Below are 17,971 nucleotides of genomic sequence, written 5' to 3'. Positions count from 1 at the left end.
TTAACACTTCCATCATACAAATGATTCAATCTAGCACCTCATTGTTAGCCTTTTAAATAGACCATCGATATTTAAATTCAAAGAGTTTTCATTCTACAAAAACATTTTTGACTGCATTCTAGATTCTAAAGTATGTTGTGTATTGTACAATATGTAAGAACATGGATGTAAATAATATCAGAAATTGATCTCAGGCATGAGAATGGATTATATCCCATACATAGCCTTTATACAGACAGCAGGAACTCAGTGGAGATGGAGACACGAGATGATCAAATATTGACAGAGTTACCTCTCTTGGCTCATTGACTACATTGCTTCACACACATAAAAATAAGATAAAGAAACTCTCTTGTTTTAGTATATTAAGACTAGTTTGAGAGGGATACTCCTGAGTTTTGACACTAGTATTAGGTATAAACGATCACTGATTTGTCTATGTGATAGAGACTGTTTATATTTTCCACACTCAGATTACTCTACATAAAGTTTCATTCTAAAGCCTACTACAGAAAATGAGATCTATAAAATGTAGTTTTCTAAAGCTTGAAGTTTTGAAAGCACTTTATTTATCTCCTCAATGTAAATTTCATAAAGGTAGAGAGTATGAAAATGACCCTTTTTCAGTTTGTAATTTTCAACACATACATATATTCAATCATCAGTTATAAATAAAGTGGTATATGTTTCTTTGGAATTTCAATGGCTATCTATTATCATGGTATAAATATATGCCTGTTTTCGGTTAAAAACAATTACATTCTAGCTTACCTGTAACAACAAGGGAGTGACTGGCTCCACAAGCGGCAATCTTTACTTGACCTCCAATGTCACTGCTGAAACTGCTCAGGAGACCATCTTTGAAGGCTACATCTTTCTTCGCAGGATTACAATTCTGACCAAACTCATTACAACCCCAGCATACAACTCTTCCAGAACCCAGGGTCTTCCTACTGTCTAAATGCTTTCCATGACCAGAGAGTTTCCTTGACCGATCCCGCTGGCCATGACCCGATAGCTTTCTGGACCCACCTTGCTGGTTACGTCCAGAAGGTTGTCTCAGAATTCTCTCTTCCATTTTGTTTATTCATTCTAAACAATACATCATCTGCAAAATCACAAAAGAACATTTGTTTTAAATGAAGGAAGTATGATATATCACTCTTATGTATGACAAATCTTCTCTACTACCTTTTAAATGCAATTAAACAGGAAAGCATACAATTCTATTTCAGTTTTAAGTTCCCCATCTCCATCCAAACTTTACTGTATAAAAAAAGAAAATATGAACCATAATTTCTTATTTAAGGGCAAAGAAACATAACAGACATAAGCAGAATTATATTCTCTGTCACTTTAGTGATAATTACTCTCAAAATTTGCTCCACGCTATAGTTTGTGGCCTCTAAGTAACACACAATCTTTTTGGACCCAATGTGACAGAAAGACAGCTGTTGGACATAACTATATACATATCACTCATATAGTATAAAGTACCAGTACTTGTTACTACTTTCATGAAACAGATAAGTACATCATATATAGGAAGTATATTCTCTGTATATGAGTTAAATTAACATTCTAAATAATTATCAATATATATATCATTAAATGAGTCATTGAATACACACACCATATGCTTAAAAGTTACATGTTAAAAAAATTGATAAAACATTTCTTAAAATATTCCATTTTTAAAACATCTGCCATATCTCTTATAAGCAGATGATGCCAACACATTAACTTTGACTCCAACAAACTGATTCCAACTCCAACACATCAACTCAGACTCCAACACATTAACTCAGGATCCAATACATTAACTCCAACTCCAACACAATAACTCCTACCCTAACACTTTAACTCCAACGTCAACACATTAACTCCAATCTCCAACTCCAACTCATCAACTCAGACTCCAACACATTAACTCAGGATCCAATACATTAAGTCTGACTCCAACACATAAACTCAGACTCCAACACATAACTCCAACTCCAACACATTAACGCCAACTCCAACACATTAACTCAGACTCCAACACATTAGCCAAGGATCCAATACATAAACTCTGACTCCAACACATAAACTCAGACTCCAACATATTAGCTCCAACTCCAACACATTAACTCAGACTCAAACACATTAATTCCAACTCCAACACATTAACTCAGACATCAACACATTAACTTAGACTACAACACATCTACTCTGACCTCCAACACATTAACTCGGGCTCCAATACATTAACTCAGACTCCAACACATTAACTCTGAACTCCAACACATTAATTCAGGCTCCAATACATTAACTCCAACACATTAACTCAGACTCCAACACATTAACCAAGGATCCAACACATTAACTCAGACTCCAACACATTAACTCTGACCTCCAACACATTAACTCAGGCTCCAATACATTAACTCCAACACATTAACTCCGACTCCAACACATTAACTCAGACTCCAACACATTAACTCCAACTCCAACACATTAACTCCAACTCAAACACAGTAACTCAGACTCCAACACATTAACTCCAACTCCAACACATTAACTCTGACTCCAAAACATTAACTCAGACTCCAATATACTATTATTAGCCTGTATTATCCCTCCCACTACTTTGTGTCACAATTCATGTAATGTTTTTCTTTACTTAAAGTCCTGCAATTAGCCCATTCCCTACTTTGAGTCACAGTTCATGTAATATTTTCCTTGGCTTAATGTGCTGTAATAAGCCCACCTTTGAGTCACAGTCACTGGCCTATTGCAGAGTAAATATAGTACTTGAAATCTGTTCCTTCAAGTGTATAGTTTACTAAAGTTACCTGGTAGGGGCCGTCCATAACAACAGATACATTCTGTGTATCACACAATTCCATATTGGTCAATTTACAGTGAGGTTAAAAAATCATTGGCTAGTTTTAATCTGGAAAAAGCAAAATGAGAAATATGACACACAGAATCCAGTCAACAGTGCATTCTAGGTACATCATCCTATAAATCAGAAATTTGATTTATAACACCGTCTTATATACACCATAATCATCCCGATCCAGGTCTCCACCAACAAAACCAAACGCTCCACAGCAAAAGGCTTATTCTACCAACACACTTCAGGTGGAGAAGTGTTTCTGAAGTGTACAGTGAAGTAAATAAAGTATTGCTATTTAGATTTAGGTCAATAGAACTACCTCCCCAACTCGCTTATGTAGAATAAACCATACCACACAACAAAAGCTGTCGCTAAACAGTAGAGATCACCTCATATTGTAATCTTTAAGTCAGGCTCTGAAGGTAGAGTTAATCCCCACAGGAACCAAAATTCACATATTAATAATTAAAAAGCATTAGTTAGAAACCAAAAGCAACTCAATTACCAACAAATATTATTATTCAATTACCCATAATTTGGATGCGAAACTGAGGCTTTTTAGCTCTACAACAGTACTTCACTTTATATATAGCCATTTCTCTCTTCAGTGAAATGATGTACTCGTTTGATATGGTTTCAATTTTTCATTGGAGATATTCTAATCAACAAAAAAGGAAATGCACAAAATTCCCCCCTGCAGTACACCTTAGCTGTAAGGAAAGAACAGAATATTTGGTCTGGCAATTACATCAAGAATGATCTCCCTTCTCGACAATATACTCTAAAAACAGTCAAGCATGGCAACATCATTGTCCGATTTTGTGAGCTTCTTAAGTCCAAATCACCCTGCATGAACAAGCCAAGGTGGATTTTTTCAAACAAATACTTTCAATGGATACTGTAAATTAAGCCACATTAATTATCCACATTGGTATTTAGATTTCCTCATTAACAAAGACGCCATGCTTAACGCAAATTCATAAGGGGTAGTGCAATTGCGATGTTCATGGATGATCATAGCCAAACTGCTAACGACTGCACAACAAGACAGAGTGATTTGATTGTCGTGCTTGCACAACAGATTCAAGACTGCTGTAGAGACTGCATCACATACCATAGGTACTCATGGCAGACTCATAAGTGCTCAAATTGTCAGAAACCACTTGCGTGCAGAGAGAATCATTTTGGCTGACACTATGCTAAATCACCTCTGACACCACAGTGGCAGCAAGTGCATCTTAACTGGATGCACAGATATGGCCTGAACAGGTTTGGGATAGATTGATCTCTCATGGAGTAAAATCCCCCCTAGTGGTCTTGGATCCAAAACTCAATGTTGTTCGATGCAGAGACCAGATCCTCCAACCATATGGACACTTCTCAGACATCATAACCTAATTTTCAAGCAAGGTAATGCTTGATTGCACCGGAAAACAATATTCAGTCTCTAGAATGGCCCCATATTGCCCCACATCTCCCATTGAGCATCTTTGGGATGAGCTGGACAGGTGTATTAGGAAATATCAAACCTCCCCCCAAACAAACCACCCCCAGTTGATCACCGCACTAACACAAGAGTGGAACAGCATTCCCTTAAGGTGAATTAATGTTCTTATGAATTCAATGCATAGGAGAATCCGTGCAGGGATTCGTGCAAGAGGTGCCCATACCTGGTATTGAAGTGTCATTTGTTATTAGCGGGTATCCCACTTTGAGTAACTATTCATGACACTAGTGAAGTCACACAGACTTATCTTCTACAGCATTGTAAAGAGTAGACTTGTCGCTTCACAGTGATATAAAACTGTGTACAAATTTCACAAAATATCATAGGCTATTAATAGTATAATTTAATTGTTTAATTGTTGAGTATAGGTATTATAAATATTACAAACCTGGGGTTGGTATTCTGTACAAAGCCTACTCGTGACACGTGTACACACCAACGGCACAAAGCCCACAACTGTCACCACAGGTGTTGCTTTCAAAGCCTGCTGGTCAAAACTTAGGTCTGGATTGTTCATGTAAGGCCGGTTTTCAAAAGTTATTGTCAGTATATTTCATATTGTTTCAGAAACAACATCAGTTTGGTATTCTGAATTGACTGGTTTTCATCAATATAATAAAGAGGATGTCATTCAATATATTGCCATTTTGTCCGGTTTCAAGAGGTGATAGGTTTTGAGAAGGATTAGTTTGGGGAAGTTTCACTGTATAGCAGTATTGATAGCAAAACAAGATTTAAATATTTTTGGAACATTTTAGTAGTAAAGACAATAAATATTCCTCATTTCAATTCCTAAACATTCCCAAAATTTTTTAGCTCTAATGCATGAGTGGAATTTGAGAAGTTTGAAACATGTTTTGCTCAAGGTGGCAGTCATAGCAGCCATTTTGGATTTTTGGACTAAGCTGAAAAATAACAAGACCATCTCAGGATCTTTTCAGTCAAGTTTCCGCTGAATCCCACATGTGAAACTTGAGAAGTTTAAAATACTGGGTAGGTGTTGTTCAGGGAAACCATAGTTTTGGAATATTACAAAATGGTCACCATTGCTGTCATATTGAACTTTTGACAAGGCCAAAAAATCATAACATTTGTTAATTTCATTTCCTTAATATCCCCACTAAATTTTCAGCTCAATGGTGTCAGTGGAATTTGGGAAGTTGATTAAAATGTGTTTTTCAAGATATTGGTCATGGTGGCCAAATTGCTTTTCACACTGAAGCTGAGTGTTGCTTCTTCTTAATCTTCATCTAGTATCAGCCTGTAATTGGTCAGTTTTTCTCTGCATGAACCTACTCTAGACCAATCAATCACTTGCCTTGTGTCTTCAGTTTTGTCATGACATGATCTAGGGGCAAGAGAGAGAAGGTGATCATAACCCCCCAACCCCCATCCCCAGAGCATTGAGGATGGCTCCAAGTATATAATGTTACAACAACTTTATCTTGAACAGTACTAAATAATATCAGCAGATTTCCATTTCATTTGGGTTGTACAGCAAAAACAAACATCATTTACTCCACATTCCGTTAATGGTAATCATTGATTACAAGGTAATTGAAAATTGTATAGATCAAATAATTTATAATCCTCAAAATACATGTGCATCTGTGAAAACACAATTTTCAGATACATGAAATGTACTGGATGAATCCTACTTCAACTGCAGTCTGAGCAATATAAGGTCTAAAGGTCAAAGAACGATACACAAAAATTGAGACTTACGGAGGTAAATGTCAATATCTTATCAGCTGACAACCAATCAAATCTCACAGAAATTATACTACGGCACACTTGGCATATTGATATTTAAATATTAATTGGCTTGAGTTTAAATCCCATGTATAAGTGGTTTATATGCCCTATATGCACTTCACTTAACATCCAATTAATTGGTTATCCAGAGTCTAGGGTGTCTACAACCCCAAGACTTCTTTGATGGATGTTTCTTTCAAAAAAGTCTTTTTGGTTGTAGACACCATAGAACCTAAAAAAGAGTGGGGATTGAGCCTAAGTGATTAGAGCTCCAAATCTTTGGTCTGACAAGTGTATCGCCACTTTCTTCCACAATATCACAAAGATGGTTGTTTAGATCCAAATCACTAGAAGTAATAGAGAATACAGGTCTGCTTCTCTTACAGAATTTGTACTGGTAAGAATTTCCCAACATTTAACTTAGTGGTAGGTAGTTTGTGAGACACTGGCTAACAGCCATGTTTTGGTACAGAATTTCTCAGCTGCCACTAGCTTATCTCCCCCTAGTTTGAAACATAGGACCAGATACCTCCAAGAGATTAAAATTACAAATCTTATTTTTATTTCTGTTTTCAATATTCTAGAAGATTGTACAACAAGACACATGTGAAAAGCGCCTTTTCAAAGCCATTAAGCACAACTCTGAAACTTATATGAGCAAGATGTTTCTCATTACTACTGTGATATATTTCTCGCTATTGACCAGTTCAGGTGTAAGGTATTACAGAATCTGGGTTATGGCCAGTTAACTAGGTGGCAAGTCATATACAAGTCTCCTTACAACTGATTGGAATTTCTCTTCAGCCTAGAGGTCATTTTATATAGTGCTTGTTTAGAAAATGAGAGGGTGCATGAAAACTTCATTATCATTTCTATCACTAATAACTTACATAGGTTTGAAATACCACTACCATGTACCATATGGAAAAACCATTGAAATAGTACATATTGAACAAGGTCAAGGTCATCATACAAAGTACCTTAAACAGGGTCAAGGCTAAGTGATGGATAGACATACCAAGGTAACATAAAAGTTAGATTGATTGTACAACTGTGTACTGATGTTATGATATATATATTTTGCATTATGCAGCATCACAAAATTGTAATGGTCTTTGTTGTCCATCATGGGGAAACCGGTGTAAATCCATACCTGATTATCAGCGAAAATAGTATTGATGTAGTTAGTCAATACATAATTCGCAGTGTGTTCAATAATTAAAGGAAGTGAATGTTCTGTCTGTGGAAGTTACTTTAACAAAAATTACCTCACTTACCAGATTTTACGTAAGAATGGATATTAATGGCGATTGGCATCTTTATATGCATAATGTGAATTTTGCTCAGCACATGAAAATATTAAGGTTCCGATGATAAAGTATCGTAAAACTACAATCATTAGTCAATGTCAATTAGTCAATGTTGTTGTGTTTGTTATGTATGGTCACCTACCAACATCATTATTAATCCTTTATAATACAGAATCTTGACCTATTTACATAAAAAATAAACTCCACAGAAATATTGGGCAGCATAAAGTATAAATTATCATGATCAATTTTACTGTTTACTTATACTTGACCATGTTAGCATTTTTATCATTGGCTGTATTGAATATCAGGTAGCTGTGACCTAGTTTTATTTTTTACTCATAATATATATTGTGTTTGTATTTGTTCTCTCTTAATTTCAACCCAATGTTTGCTGATGATTACTAGTATAAACATTCCAAATATTTGTCTCTGACTATGTTAGCTGTTTCTAATACAATTTCCTGGCCTCTCTAATGGATATGAGAATCCTTTAAGAAATATATTTTATAAAACCTAACCAGTATGCTAATGCCAGGACTAAATCCAAATCTTTTAATGTAGTTACCAATGTTTGATCCACAGTAAAGCTATTGAGTTTTTGAAAATCTTACAATTTTTAAATCATTAATAACACCGAAAACTCAGAACATAAAAAGATATGAAGTGAGAAGAAGAAAAGGATCAAAGACCAGAGAAACAAAAATAAAGGACAAGGAATACCAGACAATGAAAAATAGAAAAAAAGACAGACAGAATATGAATCTGTTCAAATAAAAATTTAATTATTTGGAAATGAAACCAAATGACATACAATTTCTGGTCACAAAATAATGGAAAGTATAGGATTTGAATTGCTTGGTTACTGTAATAAACTCATATCAATCACTACATTCTATGTTACATAGTTATCTTACAATCAACATGGAATTTCCGTCTCAATGTCAGGGGATGGGTTAACTGCAGGATAATAAAACAATGTCGGTTGGTCTTAAATGAAGATAAATTGATACAGAAGGGACCAAACAAAGGCTAAATGTATTGACAGAGTTACATCTCTATGTGATAACAACAACTATATACTATTTCTCACCATAAACAGTTATACTCTATTTTCTCATCATTTTTTTCTGCTACAAAGTTCTGTTTATATCAGTTTAAGATCTAAATCTCATAGAAATATAGAACAGGTCGGTACATATGTACTGAAAAATCTCCATCACCATTCTATGTACTACTACTATTCAATAACATGTGGTATATATACTTACACATATTCAACTTAACATGGGATTACAGAAAACTTTGGCCTGTGTGATTGGACTGAGCCGTCAGACTATATAATCCCTACAAATGCGATGACCGATTACAAGCGTAATCAGGTGGAATGGTACCTAAACATTGCTATCTAAAGAAGCCTTGTTTCATAGGTTCAGTTCTTATCATAAACGTTCTATATAAACATTTAATGGGATAAATCATGTCCAGTAATGGGGACAGCTGTTTATGGTTAATATATTTTACTAATGCTAATAACTACAAATTACTTTCTGTCAACTCTCCTTATTCAATTTCAGACAACAATACACAGCAAATCAACAAATGTATACAAAATCTGTGATTTTAACTTTCTTATACAAAATCTGTGATTTTAACTTTCCTAAGTCAAAAGAACAACCAAATTAAATAGTTTACAAGTAATTCATATCAGTCATTGCAAGGTTTAGCACCCTGTGAACAGCCAGAGTCATTTTGAAGGAGAATCTCCTCGCAGCAAGAAAGCTGTTGGCTTCCTCACTGAAGACCATGCTGAAGGACCATCACATGGTATCCAAAACAAATAGAGTAAAGTCTCTTACATAGAGACACAACCGTGACTGCACAGAAAAAATACAATTCACCCAAGGTATAGAAAAACACAGATTTCATCTTGAAGTTTCGAAGTATCACAGCCCTTCTACATAACAATCTTTCATAAAGTCTCTATTTTGCCCTATCATTCGAGTTTATGGTCAAAGCATGGAAACAACTTGCAAAACTTTTTTTTTTAATTTTCCCATATTAATTAAGAATCTTAAGAAAGGTAGCTTAGAAAATAGCACTAGTTCTGACAGCACTAAATAAACTAAATAATTATCTAACATACTTTGGACTTCAAATCCAACATGATATATATATATATGTACATATCAAAGGGTATTATTATATAGAAATAAAACTGTTGGTGCTCTGGATCGTGAGTGTGAGGTCCGCACAGGCCACACGTCAAAAATTGTATTCCTTTGTCAATTGTTTTGCAATGTCCAATATATATATAGATATACACCGATATACATAATACTCTTTTCAATTAAATTCAAAGTTGCAAGTATTATCAACTCACTTAATTGAATCTGAACAATTAAATAACATAATTTTATTCAACTGCAATACCTGTTAGTCTGTACAAAAAATGACGAGGAACTTTTGCAGCAATGGTTTGATATATACCAGTACATAGTGTGTGGCACTCAGGGAAGGGGGGGCACCTGACCTTCAGAAAGGGAGGGGGGCACCTGCCCCATTACACCAGAATACACATTAATCAAGTGTTTATTAACCCCAGCATGACCACATAAAAAGTAAATGTGAGGGTGCCATGTTAACACTACCATGCAGTTTTTGATATATACAACTTTTTATATGTAAGCTTAATATATTTGGAACTCTATCAACCAATATCAAACATTTCCTAATAAGGCTGTCACTGCTTTATAATCAATGAAATGCTTTAAGAATTACTATAAATTTCAATACGGAGATGAATTGGTATTGTCACTAAAGACTAGTGATATCATTACAATTCTCAGTAAATCTAGGGAACTATTTAACAACTAACTATGTCAGAAATATTAGAACTAATATTCCGTAGTCTTGTCAAGTCAATTATGTATCGATTGATACCATCATATATAATTATCAGTTTGGATTTCAGGGCCTAAGTAATTACAGATATGAGATATCAATTCAAAGAATTTTATGTGTAATTGTCACTATTTCATCATGTCAGTGACATATATTGCCTATACTATAAACACACTCACTTGGGAACTTACTATGTCCTAGGTAAATGCTCAGGTTTTCTTTAACCGAAAATAACAGAAGAGGCAGACTTGATGACAGCATTGTTAGCTTGAAATGTTATGCAAAAAACTTGTAGAACTATAATTCATCAAATGTCTCTGTTTCTGCTTTGATAAGAAGTTACGATGTATTCCAAGGTTTTAACAACTGGTTCAGACAAGTATGACTGTATTACAGATTTGCTAATGTGAGCCACCAGCTAGCACAAGAAGATCCATCTCAAAATTGCCCTTACCAATCAGAGAGTGATAAACCTGACAAACAAATCAGTGTATATATCAATACCTCAGGTATCAAACAATATTTCATGAAAATCAAATCAGAAGATGTAATAGGCAGTTATACACTAGAAAAGCATTGCTAAGTAAGATATGACAAGGAATTAAAATGACTAGAGAATTCTTCCACACAATACTATACCAACCTGTATATGTATTTAACAAATCTTACCAAATCCTATTCATTTTCACCAAGAGATATATACTTCACATTCACTCATTTTTTTCTATTCATCTTCACCAAGAGAAATATATTACACTTAAAGTTTCTGACAGAATAGGTGCTTAACATCCTGAAACAACCTTGCTGGCATTCTGAAATAACCTAGACGGCACCCTGAAATAACCTAGATGGCACCCTGAAATAACCTAGATGGCACCCTAAAATAACCTAGACGGCACCCTGAAATAACCTAGACAGCACCCTGAAATAACATCGCTGGAACCCTGAAATAACCAAGCAGGCATCTTAACATAACCTAACTGGCACCCTGAAATAACCTAGACGGCACCCTGAAATAACATCGCTGGAACCCTGAAATAACCAAGCAGGCATCTTAACATAACCTAACTGGCACCCCGATATAACCTTGCTGACACCTTGAAACACAAACTCATCTAAACCATGTAGAAGTATTTATCGAAATCTATAAACAGCCAAAGACACACTTATCACACAACTTTTGTAAATACTAAATGGTAATAAATGAAATGACTTTGACACTCTAAAATTTGATAACACATTATGGACTACACTTTACCTCCAACAACACACCCTACCCCAAACCCCCAATACCCCCATCCCCAACCTCTGCAACCCTTACCCAAATGGTTACAGTAAAACAAATTAAAAAGATGAAAAAATGAATAGCTATTCATTATATTGCAATTAAAGACATGAATATACTTTGTATATGATAAACCATAATATAATTAATTGATTTTAAATTATTTCAAAACACAACAAATTATTCAAAATCACATACCTAAATCAAAATGTTATAAATAGTAGCATCATTGTAAACATGGTCACTCTAACGACTTCAATATATCATGTTACCCAACACCACAATTATCTGTCAATAGCCCATGTCTGGTAATAAGCCCACCCATTTTCATAGCTGTTTGTTAGGACTAACATTATTTCATAGTTCTGTATTAGGATCATCCTTTATGTTTTAATCAGTAGCACTGCTTACACTAAGTCATCCCCTTCTATTGCAGGATATATATTGATATTAATGTAATGGTGGTGACATGTCTTTATAAAATACAACTCTGGTTTTCATTATTTTGTCTATTTCCAATACATACTTCAGCTTAATTATTGAACCTGACTCGTCAATACTCTTAACAATATTTAGAGCAGAATTTTGTTCAAAATCGAAAATAATCAATTATCCACTGTTTTACCTTTTTTATATATATATTTAATCTATACATTGAGTATAGATTTTTAAACAGTATCAAACGTTATACAACAGTATATACGCAATGTAGAAATATTGATGAGAAGTAACGTCATTGAGATTGAACCAGCTTACCTCGGCTCCTTAACTCCTCCCAGTTCTCCTTATAGTGTAAATTCTACATTACAATCCACAGGATGTTAAAACATATCAGAGTCCCGTTGCTGACTCTATCAAAAATTTGTGAGGTCCCATTGTATGAGAATGTTAGGAAATACTTCTCCAAGACTTTTATCCTATAAAATCCATACTAATTCATGAATGTACGTGTGTGTTGGTTTTGTAAAACTAAATTTTATCAACCCTTTAGAGAAGTGTGTGATCTGGTAGATTGATTTTTACCTATATTACCATAACTGTAGCTACTATAGTATTTGCATAAAATTTAACATTTCATTTTCACCTGGAAGGAAATTATTGAGTATGCCAATAGGGATACAACTGTAGTTCTATAAGGCATTCACAAACTTAGCATATCGACTATAATACTTGACAAAGCCACAAGACAGAGTGGAACATCAATACTTATTGAACCCACTGAGTGAGACAGGCTAGCTAGAATCTACCTGTGCTCATATACATATTTCCTTAGCTCCTTAATACCACATACTTCTTTTGCCTATAAAGTTCCAAAGTAATAGCATAGTTAGATGAAGATGAAGACGTGGAGTGTTTTTTCCTCTCAATAGAGGTCATATAATGTTTCTTACTAGTTCTACACAGTTTAAGATATATTTAAATGACAGTAAATTTACACCATTAATGTATTTAGTTAAAAAAAGATAAAAAAAAATATTGATGTGCTGTCATTTACAAAGACTTACTGAAGCTGAATGATTTGAAATTTAGTGTTCCGCAAACTGAACAATTGAGCTGACAATGCTTTTAACATCCCAGTAAGAGGTACTTACCTGCACACTCTCAAATTCTACCATCCTGTGGTACACAATTCTTTATCCATTTTCACTTATTATCATGATATTGAAGGCTGATCTGTAATCCAAGTGGGAAATAATCTGAAAGGACTGGTGATAATTTAATCATATGTAGATTTAACTGTTTCTCCTGGAGTCAAGTGAGAGATTCTTCAACAACCACCCCCTACAGATTGACTATGTCTCCGGAATCATATGAAAAATCAATTACTTCATTATCAATATGGGTAGTACTACCGCATGAGTGGCCAGTGGGCCGGTAAATTTTGAGCCTTTATCGGGAGAGTGAAGGTCTTTGTACAGTGATTAGAGCTAGCCAGCGTATATGTTAAAGGATTTACAAGTCTGACGCTATGTTTAGGCCATTTAATACCGATCTGTTGCCAATCTGTCATTCGGGACAGGTAGACTGTTCACAGGTAAGCAAATGATTAACAGACGAAACCGCTACTGCAATAAACAAAATGAAAACTTCACAAAAAAGTAATTCTATTTTATCCTATACCCTAATCAAATAATCAAATTGTGATGTGTCTGGTTGTACAACTTCTGATGTGTAGAGAGTAAGTAAACCCTATTGCTACCTACAATACTTCAGATTAAGAGGTCAGGTGATGTACCATCCAAGAACAAATATAATTCTCTATACCAAGAAAAAAAAATAAATTTCCAATTTAATAGTAAAACAGCCCAAAAATCTTCACTAATTCATTTCATATCAAAGAAATTTTTTTTCATGCTTTTTTGAAACTTTTCACAGTGTTAATCAAGAAGATAGGACACGACGCTCACAACATTTCCTTTCTCTCTACCACTCTAGCTAGATTTAATTCTGTTTTTTTTGTGCGTACCAAATGGATATGAATTAGCCAGTAAATTGTGCTCAGGAAAAATACAGTTATCATACTTAATGGTTTCTCATTATAGTCTTACAATTCTAATGACAAGGAGATGTTTATCATAAATAGCTGATGCTATCTCTTACCTCGCTAAATAAATACATCTTTCTTACTGAATTGATAAGAAGGTATGCATTTTTATTTCAATCTAATCGAAGCAAATTTGCATAATTAACTACTCCAGGTATATGTTACACACATTAAATACCCGAGACTTTATCTCTGACAAAAGACTACAACTTAACCATGAGAAAATTGGAGGCCATTGATTCATATAAGTATAAAAAGCTACCTTGAGATTAGCTTGGTATTGCAGCGTAATATATCATTCTGTCAGAGCAGTGTGTAAAACAGGAGTCTACAACCAACCAGAGTAGGAGTGTTAGCTAGAGTGTGTAAACATGTTCAATTTATGGCACTTTTAATTCCTATAATGAAGCTATATATGATAAAGTCGAGGACAAGAAATATGTACAAGTCCTTGTTATGTAAAGCCATTCTTAATTCCGAGGACATCACTTAGCTGGTGTTTTAAAGGTAAATATGTAAATCAGTCAGCTGGTCTATAAAAACACTCTCCTCAGATAAAAAAAAAAAAGAGGCTCTGGGGCCTTAACAGTCACCTGAGTTACTATGCTTCTTGTAACATGTTATAGAAATAATCTTTAAAAATGTCAGATCACTTAAACTTCATTGTACACCTAATACAAATGTAAACTGTGCATAGCATTAACTGTTGCCCTATGCTTAGGCTTTTAACCAAATTTAAATTAAAAGAAATCACACCCAAAAATGTGGTTTTCCTATATAAACTCTTTCATACTTAAACAGTATTTAATAGATTCTATCATACCTGGGTATTGAGAAAATCCGTGAAATTTCCACCAATCTGACCCCACCCACCAGCCCCTGAGAGTTGGCCAGGGTCATTATGTGTATATCATAAAACTATCATCTTACACTTTTAATTTTAACTAAGTTCAAACTATTTCCATTTGAAAATAAACAAAGTAAGCTCAAAGTTGTATGGAAATTATAAATAATACAAGAGATCCCAGAGGGATCTTAGCACCCAACATTGTTTGACCTTTATTTGTTTGTTAGAAAGTTTGATCTTTTACCTTTTCTCTTCTCTTTTCAGATTTTGCTCTTAATGTTAACAAATTTGAACATTCCTTTGCAGAAATAGGGATAATAATCTTTAACTGCCAAATCTAAGATGGTCCAAGAAGCCATTTTATTTTTTCTGATCAGTCTCAAAATCAAATGGGCACAACTAGGCTCCAAGGGGAGCCTACACATAACATTTGAGAAAGATCTATGCACTAGTTCTCAAGATATAGCGATAATAAACTTTATCAGGCAAAATTCACGATGGCCACCCGTCAGCCATTTTTGTTTTTCTGATCAATCTCAAAATCGAACAGGCAAAACTAGGGTCCAAATGGCACCTACACATGACATTTGAGAAAGATCTGTGCTGCAGTTCTCAAGAAATAGCGATAACAAAATTTCAAAGTCAAAATCCAAGATGGCCGCCTGTCAGCGGTTTTTTGTTTTTCTGATCAGTCCCAAAATTTAAAGGAGCACGACTGGGGACCAATATGAAATTTGATAAATATCCATCCAGTTCTTCTCAATGAATAGTAATAACAAAAATTGTTTATGGATGGACGGACAACAGACCACAGAATTTTGACCCCTCAGACTCCAAGGGTGGTGGGGACTGTATGATTTACAATTTTGGTACACTTTAGCCATGGAAGGTTTCTGCAAAATTTCATTGAAATTGGGACAGGAATTTTCCATAAGAAATCAAAGATATCAAAAGTTTATGACATATGACGCAAAATGACAGACAAAAGGCGATTGCAATAGGTCACAATGAGACTTTGTCTCAAGTGACCTAAAAATCTTATTTTATCAGATACGGTTAAGGTATAAGAGGTAGATCATTTCGTAATCAAACAGCATATTGTTCCTGGATTAAAAATTCTCATTAAATGATGCAGGGACGTATTATACAGAGGGATAAGAAACTGCCTGTCTCTTAGTAACACTAGAGCTATAGAAATTCTACCTAATTATAGCCTTGTTGTTTTTATAAATCATTTTTCTCAAAAAAAAACATTGCCAATCTTTTCAAAATAAACAGCAGTACAAAGCTTAATTATTTTCTAATTGATTATGTTAACTTTTGTATGAAATAATTTCAGTTCACTTCTGATATTTTAACCCTGGAGTATTGAGGATTTTTCAATTCATTAGCATTGTTTTTGTTACAAAAATATGAATCACTTCTCTCTGGCCGACCAAATGGCTTCGATTAGGCCAGTCTGTGCAATGTCCATACTTATAACGGTATTACAGTATGGGAACATATAGAAGGGTCTTCAATGACTTCACGGCTCAGTGAACAAACACCAAAGCTAACGCCAGAGAAGTCTATAGGGCATAGCTTGTTACCCTCTTTATCATATTTACCAAAGTTTTACAAGAAAACTCTCATCATGGTACAATATTTATCCTACCAGGTTATATTGGATATTTTGTAACTAAGACTTTGTTTAATGTTTTATATTGGTGATGTTAACTTAATGTAATATTTACATTTTAGAAAGTGGCAGATTGCCTCAAGATTGGATTTTATTTGTCTTTTGTCATTATCATTTCATTCTCTACACGTTATCATTTGAATATTCATTATGAGTTACACCTGGGAAAACAATAAATGCTGTGGTTGTTTGTACATGTGATTATATAAATTGTGTCAATTTTTAATAAAAGTGTTTTTAAGATATTTGAAGTGAGCTGGGGTAGATTTTCACAACAACATATATGATATGCTAACTTGTACATATTTACTTATTTAAACAATTAGTTCTACAGACAGCTGTACATTGATAAAATATTTCTAATTGTGTTTAAAAACTGTCACAAGAATTTCTCTTTTGGGCAGATGACTTATTAATATTTGAATTCAAATGTCCATATGTGTTCCTATTTTCAAAATCATTTGTTGAATTTATGTAATATTTATTTTCCGAGCGTATGTTGCTGCTATGTGGCTCCGAAAGGAAATGCCTACAGTTCAGACCCTACAATACAACTGACCAGTTCCTTCAACCACATCAACAAATCTTCTGCTACTACACTTACCACGACCGGTCACCGTCATCTGGTCATGGTCGCTCGTCTTCACAGCCATGTATACGTCGAAAGAAGGGACACAACTCTAGATTTCACACGTGCATTACGGCTTTCTTTCCGTCTGAATATTTAATGCTATGCAGGTGATGTCAATAAGTAGAGAGAACAATTTCTATATATAATATTGAAAATGCATGATGGGGTCAAGTGTGAAAATGACATCTTAAACTGACTAAGAAATCAACTTTATTAACGAGAAAACTTTTAATTAACTGTTCTGTTGTTAAATACTTAACATATATTATGTGCATTCAATATATTTTACAAGAATGCAGCGAAAATGTCGATTTTTTTTCAAGCGTGCGCATTTGCTTCAATACAAGATAAAGAGTTTGAAATAAAATTGAGACGATCTTGTTGAAATTGAAATCTGTAGTAACAGTTCTATTACATAAATATCTACAGGAACTGACATATGTAACAAGATATATATCTAAGTCAATAGCAGAGATCAGCTTGGATTTATTGCCGATTGTGTAATGAATACAAAAATATGATTCGAAGCTTAAGACGGCGATGTTATGACTTAACCACAATCGGTTATCCGCTGTGTTGTTCCTACACCATACATGCTAGAGACCGCTCTCCAAAACGAAGAAATGAT

At 34.4% G+C, this 17,971-nt stretch overlaps 1 protein-coding gene across 2 annotated transcripts in view; it reads right to left on the bottom strand.

Annotated features, from left to right (window-relative positions):
• LOC132544517 (uncharacterized) overlaps nucleotides 1–17,343 on the bottom strand; it is a 137,327-nt gene extending 119,984 nt beyond the window's left edge. For both annotated transcript variants that reach the window (XM_060208120.1, XM_060208121.1), the window contains exons 1-3: nucleotides 17,317–17,343; nucleotides 13,235–13,316; nucleotides 772–1,108 (exon numbers count right to left, since the gene is read on the bottom strand). In XM_060208120.1, the coding sequence (XP_060064103.1) occupies nucleotides 772–1,078 (307 nt within the window). In that variant the 5' untranslated portion in view covers nucleotides 1,079–1,108; nucleotides 13,235–13,316; nucleotides 17,317–17,343. The remainder of the gene's footprint in view (nucleotides 1–771; nucleotides 1,109–13,234; nucleotides 13,317–17,316) is intronic.
• Between the last annotated feature and the right edge of the window lie 628 nt (nucleotides 17,344–17,971).

Source organism: Ylistrum balloti, unplaced genomic scaffold (assembly GCF_031769215.1).
Source record: "Ylistrum balloti isolate Yb309-2 unplaced genomic scaffold, AGI_CSIRO_Ybal_v1 Utg369800, whole genome shotgun sequence".
NCBI classification, from domain to species: domain Eukaryota; kingdom Metazoa; phylum Mollusca; class Bivalvia; order Pectinida; family Pectinidae; genus Ylistrum; species Ylistrum balloti.
The sequence above is the reverse complement of the archived record's forward strand: the minus strand, read 5'-3'. Positions and strand labels throughout refer to the sequence as shown.